This window comes from Lepisma saccharinum, chromosome 3, assembly GCF_977018435.1.
Source record: "Lepisma saccharinum chromosome 3, izLepSacc3.1, whole genome shotgun sequence".
Lineage (NCBI taxonomy): Eukaryota > Metazoa > Arthropoda > Insecta > Zygentoma > Lepismatidae > Lepisma > Lepisma saccharinum.
The window spans coordinates 1,820,080-1,828,546 of NC_139231.1; the positions used below are offsets into that span (position 1 = coordinate 1,820,080).

The following is an 8,467-nucleotide window of genomic DNA, read 5'->3' on the forward strand; positions in this document are numbered from 1 at the left end:
TCCTTAATGAAACATACATGTGTAGTACGGTTCTTTACAATATGTTTGGTTATTCATTATGTGATGAAATTGTAGTCATTCAGAAAATGTACCTTGTACATGGAACGGTTGATTAATATGATATTTTACATTAAATTTATCATAACTGGTAAAAAAATATAACAAGTGCACTCAGACAATATCATTACCACTTGTACGTATATACAAGGAATAATTTCCGAATGGATGGTAGTGTGTTTTACGTCACTGTACAATGTCAAAATGTTACAATGTCCATGCACGAAACTATATACCTGAAACTGCTTAGGACCTCAAGCTTTTTTCTTAATGAAACAACATAATATGTAAGCTATATTACGTGATGCGATGGTAGTCGTTCGTAAATGTACCTTGTACATGTAACGGTTGATTCTTTTTTTCAATTTTTAAGTGCTCTTTCAGTTTGTTATGAATACGATTTAATTTCCATTTGCACCGTTATATGTCAGCCCATTTTCAATATGCTGCATAATAATTGTTTTGATTTTGTGATTATATTAAGACTCACGTTATATTAAACAACATGTTTTATTCTACAGTACTTATACGTACAGCTACGAGCTAAATAAGTAAATAGGTTAGGCAGGTTTTCTTTATTTCTGTACTTGGTTAGGTTAGGCAGGTCAGGTTTGGTGCTTTTAGCATCTCCAGTTTGCTACAGCTGTCCCTAGCCGCTTGTGATTCAGAATATAGAATGATGAACATTTGTGTCGAGCATTCTCGTCACTGCAAAATCATTTTTTTCCATTATGTTAATTGGAGTAGGTGGATAATAATTTGAAAAGTTCGAAAGAACAATTCCCTGCTACTTCGAAAGATGGCAGGCTACATTGTGTAATGTCACAGATTTAATTTACATTAAATGAGAGTACAGGACGTGTATTGCCTATTTCTAGGACAGTTGCTTCACTTTAATTTTATCTCTTACGTTTTCTGACATTTTTCAGTTTAAAAAACAAATTTGGAATGGTAGTTATAAGCAGACATAAGCATAAACACAAGAAACCACGACTTTCTCCAGTTTCTATGTGATCCACTGGGAAACTGCGTGGACGACGACACCGAATATTTTGGTGAATAACTTCACCTTATACAAATTGAAACATGTAAAAGGAGGTTATATTATTTTAAAAAGTCATGCGATATTTTGTGTTTATGGTTACAGTGCATTGAAGGTGGAAGCCCAATATGCATTTTAAAAACATCAAGTTCGTATAATTAACTATAAGCATATATTTTTGGCTCGACAGGCAAAATTAATAAAATTTGAATAATGTGTGATGATCACGATGCCATTATTGACAAAACTTTAAAAAGTACATTGATATAATATTTCTCATTTAACTTACACGTGATTTCCGATTTGCAGTACGAATTTATAATATGAAATAGGAAATGGGAAAATTATTTTTGCTGTAGAAAAAATCGAACTAGTGTATGTTTTGCGATGGTATGCAAATAATGTGTTCAAATCGGTTTGGGGTAACCTTTCAACACAACAGCTGGCATACGCAATTTCACCATCTTATTTCCGACACAACACAACACGCTGTTAAGCACTTTAATGAAGCAAAAGAGTGCCTTTAGATTTAACGACGACATTAGAGATCTGTTAGCCTTAACGAAGGTTGGAGAAATGCTTCAATGTGCTAATGTAGCGTTAACTTGATTTAACGCTTCTTTAAAATTTAACGCGCATTGAGCGAACTGGGCAAAGACATGTTAAACATTTAATACAGTGAAATAATAAAGATTCTCATTATCAGCTAACCACATCTGTAGAGTACAAATCTCATCACTTTGGGTAAATTCCTAAATATTAATGAACATGAATGCACCTCATCTTTGTTTCTTCTTTCATCGAACAGCTAACAAAAACAACCAACACTTGGAAAGCACATACAAAACCATTTTCCTCGCCAAATTCACAGATTTCCTTTACATGGCCAAACTTTCGCTCCGATTGGTTGTTACCACAGCATCTAGCAGAGAAACCAGTAGCAATTAAAACACTGTCCAATCACCAAAATCAGTCCGTAGTGAAACCACAGGCAAAAGAGCTTGCGTAGACCCACTCCAGTGCATCATCCTCCTACGTGGAGGGACAGAGTGGAGCAGGTTTCCTTATGGCCAAAGTTAACGGATGAAGGAGAAGGTGCCGAGACTTTTGGCTGAAGGTTCCTTTCCTTGAGGTCACACTGTAGCAGAAAGCCTGGTAGCCAGTCCAGTGCCAAACATGGCATTGCTACTGGAAATCCAGTTCATGTGATTCAGCCTTTAGAGAAGATGAGAAAGATGGCAGTGCCACTTATACTCTCCAGAATCTATGCTACATAAAGTTATGGAATTGTTTTGCCACCTCCCATGGAAAAGAAGCAGTAGATGGAATAGGTAGAACAATACAATGCAAGGCATATATTAAAGATAAAGCTAGAGCTGTTGTGATATAGTCTGCCAGTGACTTTTACCATTGTGTAAAGAAAGTCTCAGGAATAGAAACAACTTTCATACCAGCTGAACAAATTAACAGCTACATGCCTATGTTAGAAAGCAGGTGGAATAACTCACTGTCTAATCCTATTCTGCTCTCAAAACTTTATATCAAGTTTTCTGACAAAAGCACCTCCCGGTGGGTAGAAAGGCAAGATCTGCCTTAAAACAAGTCCAAGTTGACAGAGATGGATGCAAACTAGTTATTCAACACTGCAAGATGTGGGGCAGTTGACCCACTCTACCCCCCCCCCCCCCCCGGCGATGTTTTACTTAATATAAAATTGGTTCCAGCATTAGGAAAACACAAATAACCGAGATATTTGATCCCAAAGTATGGCCCACATGAGTCTGCAATTTCAGAGTATGTTCACTGCTTTTCGTTAATAAAAACAGTTTGTATGCACACTTAAATAGCGAGAGTAAACTTTGTAGTAAAAGTAAACATGTGACATGCATGACGCAAGACTGAGGCAGTCAAGACTCAGAAGTGTCACACCAGTCACAATTACAAAAAAAAAAAAAATTCTGTAACCGAAAATAGAGTGGGGAGAGAATATGCTGCTATTAAATAAATTTCATCATTTAATCAATGGAAATAATAACACAATGAACATGAATTCGTCTCACAATGGAATTGCCCATAAGCAAAGAATGAACTCTATTTCATCAGCACAAGTACAACCAACATATTCACATAAATGGACTTCCAAGGGATTGGCAGCCTCCAACATGGTAAGCTTGAAAACCAAGCTGAACTTATGATCAAACTCTTCTTTGTAGCTAATCAGTGGTGATTTATTCATTCTAGTTTTTTTGACTTTTAACCAATGTTATTTAAAAGAGATTTACCTACGTTTCGGAGGCTGAATCTGCCTCAGTCTTCAGAGTGGCGTGTAGTCTGTTATAACAGACCAAAGTCCAAAAAACTTGTATCATCCAACTGTAGGTCATCCATCAAACTGGCCTAACCTGTGTGTGAGAGCTTAGGAAACACCACCATCTTCATAAACTTGTGGAAAGGAGGCATCACCCCTCGCATCCAGCACTTATTTTCCCTTTTTCTTCACTTAATACTCACACAAAGAATAAACAATGCAGCAATGCTTAAGTAACCAAATCTAACTGGTAAAATGCAAAAACTAAACTACTTCAAATGGCACAACCACATTCTAGCTACTCACAAAATGTACTGGATAGAAGATCTGTGTGTGTACATGAGAAGCATCCAGTACACATGCACATGTGTATCATCACATATGATATCCATATAATACAGGCACACACTTCTGTTTGATATTTATGTAACATATGGAACTTGAGCCAACATTAGATGTATAAATCATACATGCTGCTAGGATCAAACCCGAACAAATCAATTTTTCATTACTACAATGTCAAGGGACTAGGTTAAAACAAGCAGTTGACTCTCAGGATGCACTCCAAAAATGTTTCTTGTAGTATAGGAACGTACATCTTGTCTACTTTGTAGTTGTGGCAAATTTTTCGGTAAGAATTTACAATATGGCACCCCTCTCAGATTTTTGTAATATTTCGCATACTCACTAATTAAGGCCTCCCGTATCACGAAAAAATTTGGCTGTCACGTCTAGAAATTGCAAAAATAAGCAAAATTGAGTGGTCTGCGATCGGCATGATTGCTCATCATTTACCGGAAAATTTACAATACCGTACCCTTTTGCCATTTCTATCCTACTTCTTATACCCACTAAATAATTAATCGGGATGATTTATCTGTCGTTAACATGTTGGGGTGACGTCTAGAAATTGTTCATTAACATGTAGAAGTTGTAAAAGTTCTTCAATTCTTGTAATCATTCTCCATGTACAAGTATGGAAACCATATTTGTTGATATAAACAATTTATGTTTGTTATAACTTACTGTGTCTACAGCGTTGCCACAGTGATTTGATACTTAGAGAGCATGGATCGTGTTAGAATGGTGGAAGAGAACAGTAAAGAAGTTGTGAATGTTGCACAGATCATTAGATGGAGTGTGGAGGAGGATGAGTCGAGGACGATTGCAAGTGACAATCACGATGTAGAAGAGGATGTGGAATGCAAACTGATTTGATTACAGGTAAGTTTGGCAACAGTGCATGGATTGTAAAATTGCAGGATACGAAAATGGCATCTTTGGTGAGTAAGTTTGTGGTTAAAGTGCTACGAAAATAAGAATTTTTATAGGTTCGTTGCTGCAATTACCAGAAAACCATTGACTGACAGCCGCACTGAACATTCTTGGTAAGGTTACGTTAGGGAAACCGTTAAAATTTGGAGTCTTAAAACTACTTATGTACGGGTTGCTCCACACAACATTGGCCCACCGTCGATTTTGCAAGGATATTTTTACTTTTTATAAAGATTACGTGTTACTTACTAAGTGTGAAGAAAAATTCTGGAGCGCGGAAAGTAATTTTTGGAGTGCTATGAAACTTACATTTTTTTTTAATATTTAAATTCCTTACCAACGTATCTGTGATAACGCCCGAACGAATTTCTTCAAATTTACAGGAGAAACTACTTACTGAAATCACTTTCTGTATCATTGTCGAGGTTCTTAGAGGTATTGCGGAAACTAAAAACTTCACCCTATAATGCTGCAGAACAATAAATAATCAGTTGTTACGTAAAGAACTTACATCTGCTGTAACATTAGGCCGTTGTTTCCATTATGTACGTGCAGATGGCGTGAGTGTCGAAAGTCACGCGGTCTCAGCAGTGTTTCCAAACGTGCCTTTTTTTTTAACTATGCTTACCTATCCAAACCTTGCCGGAAATGGTCCGTGGGGTTATCGTGAATGGTTTATGACGACATAATAAACACGAAAGTAGGTATTTTTCGGTTAAGAAGGTTGAAAAACTGCATACCCACTTCAAATCGACAAAACACAAGCACGACTGCACGCCATATTGTCTCTTAACCAAGCATAACAAGGAAGACAAATAATGACTTGTAATATGAAAAGTTGACACGATTTCATGGAAAAAGGCATAACTTCACCTTAAAGAATCTTCCGCAATGCAGAATATGTAAGTATCAATGCTAAAATTAAGGAAATAAACGAGAGAGGTGTTCGGGCCTTATCAGACAAGTACCCCGGCAGGTAGCCGGAGCGGAGCAGAGGCGTTGCCGCAATAGCAGTTGCAGGCGGCAGGTTAATTACCCCAGGGGGCGGAGCCCGGAATCAGAGGGAAATTTTGACAGCAATTTTCATGACATTTCTTGGGGTACAGCCATGAAATACATCGATCGGTACGGGTGCTTCGAAGTTCGCATACTCACTAATATGGGCCTCCAAATCACGAATTTGAAGTTAAAAATTTGGCGGTCAGGTGTAGAAATTGCAAAATCGAATGGTGTGTGATCGGCACGATTGCTCATTATTTACACAATTTTCCGGTAAATAATGAGCAATCGTGCCGATCGTAGATCACTCAATTTCGCTGATTTTGCAATTTCTAGACGTGACCGCCAAATTTTAACTTCGAATTCGTGAGGCCTCTATTAATGAGTATGCAAAATATTACGAAAATCTGGGAGGGGTCCAGTATTGTAAATTCACTCCAATTTTTCTTTACATACAACAGCACAGTGTAAATATATAGATTTATCACAGTTATAAATTTTAACTTGATGAACAGTGGCTTACAATGAACTAATTTGTGAGAGTTTGTAATTATTCTCACTGCTTTTTTCTCCAGTATTAAAATTTCTTGTACATAACTACAGTTCCCCCAAAGTAAAATTCCATATGAAATAATGCTTTGAAAGAAAGCAAAGTAAGCTAGCTGATCTTACACAATCTTCAGGTACATGACTGTTTAGATTCCTTAACAAACTTATAACCCTGGAGAGCTTGGCAGTTATGTATTTAATATGTGGCTCCCATGCAATTTATCATCATTGACAATACCTAGAAATTTCACATTGTCTTGGGCTATTATTGATCGGGATGTCTCAGACTGAAAAACCTATCTTGGGTTTTACTTTCATTCAGCAAAGAACCATTAGCTATGAACCATAAAGAAGATTGACACGGTATTATCAGTTATGGCTTTAAGAGTGTTACAGTCAGAGCTGGCATTAAAGAAGGTAGTATCTATCATCTGCATATAGTATTGTGTGAGCAGTGACGCAAAATGGTAAATCGTTCATCATGAAAGCAAACAAGGTCCAAGAACTGAACCTAGAGGTACACCGCATTTGACCTCTCCATTCCTATGCAGACAATTTGTTTACAGTTCTGAAGGTATGAATGAAATAGTTTAAGCTCTGTACCACCAATGCCATCTTTTTTTAAAAGTGAAGTGTGTTCTTAACAATCAAAAGCCCTGCTCAGGCCACAGAAAGAGGCCTCAGCAAAGTCCTTAGTTTCGAAAGCCTTAAGTACATTTTTGACTAAAGAGTCCATGGCATCAACTGTTGACTTACCCTTCCTGAAACCAAACTGCGATTTGCAAATTAAGTTATTATGGTCCAAGTAATTGCATGATTCTAAAACTTTTGAAAACACTGGAGTCTGTGAGATGGGACAGTAGCTGGCTAAACAATTTTTCTCTTTTTTTATAAATTTGTACAACCCTTGATAATTTCAATACATTTGGAAAAGTTCCTTCCCTAAGACATATTTATACAAAAGGTCAGCGGAAGAATTATTCAATCTATGATTTTTTTCACAAGATTACTGGATAAATCATTGAGTTCCCTGTATATATGAACACAAACTAATCCTTTATTTCCTACATACACAGTAGCAAAGTCTCGTTGGAGCATCATTCGAATTCAAATCTGTCAATCTTTTCAACAGACATCGCTGTTGCATAACTATTTTATATATGAATGTAACAGTTTTTAAAAAGATACCATGTCTTTTTCTTAAGATAAAAAGCGATCTCTACATTCAGCTTCACTTACGCAACTAAATTAGTACGAAGATTATCAAAATCACCTCAGCTCAGTAAATTACAAATTCACTTTTATTGCATACATATCCGTGGATACGCAATATTTAAATGCAGACGCAATTTAACTGCATATACTTCAATCACATACGAATTTCATTTCCTGTGGTTTCATCGTATTTGACAATGTAATGTAGGGAACGTCGCAAGACAAGCATGCCTAATAAAAATTACGCATTTACTACAGTATAAAATATCGTCCGTTATCATTACAATAACCTTCAAAATCAACTGCATTCCAGTACGCAATGTACTTTGTTCTATTTGAAGAACATTTTCCTGCCATTAAAAAAAATGTACTAAAAATGACTCAGCGCATAGGTAATACGTCAGTGAGGAGTCTGCATGAAATGTTAACTTTGCGACACATTCCTAACTACATTTATGGTTAGTTACAAAACTGATGAGAAATGCATTTAACAAAAATGACATTCGTCCATGAAATGATGATATAAGGCAATTTCCCCGCCACTGACACCCAATTCCACAGCTGGACAACTTAATCACTCGTGCAACATTTTTACGAATATATAATGTAATAACAAATTGTCAGATATCTTACCTAGAACTAAAGTAATGCCGCATAATAGAACCACTATTAGCTTCATTTTAGCTGGTATCACTTTGTCACTTTTTCACCACAAAGCAACGTTCAGCCGTCTTCCGTAGAGAGAGCGAGGATATCACAGAACAAACTCGTGACTGCTGCGGTTCACTTTGGCACTACGCACCACAGCAACATACTATTTTTAATATTGCACACATCAACTTCGTAGGTTACATATATGTATTTGACAACAATTTTTTTTTCAAAAATTGCAATTTAAATAAAATCACTATTTTCAAGTAATATTTTCTTCGTCTTTCTTAAAAATAAAAATATATGCGTTACTACAAGCTACCATATTGGGGAGTATGTTATCAAAATGGAACAGCATTATCATGGTTGCC

At 36.5% G+C, this 8,467-nt stretch overlaps 1 protein-coding gene across 1 annotated transcript in view; it reads right to left on the reverse strand.

The window, feature by feature from the left end:
• LOC145984899 (lysosome-associated membrane glycoprotein 2-like) overlaps positions 1-8,238 on the reverse strand; it is a 51,383-nt gene extending 43,145 nt beyond the window's left edge. Inside the window, exon 1 of the mRNA XM_083118272.1 lies at positions 8,079-8,238. Within this exon, the coding sequence (XP_082974398.1) occupies positions 8,079-8,124 (46 nt within the window). The 5' untranslated portion in view covers positions 8,125-8,238. The remainder of the gene's footprint in view (positions 1-8,078) is intronic.
• Positions 8,239-8,467: the final 229 nt, after the last annotated feature.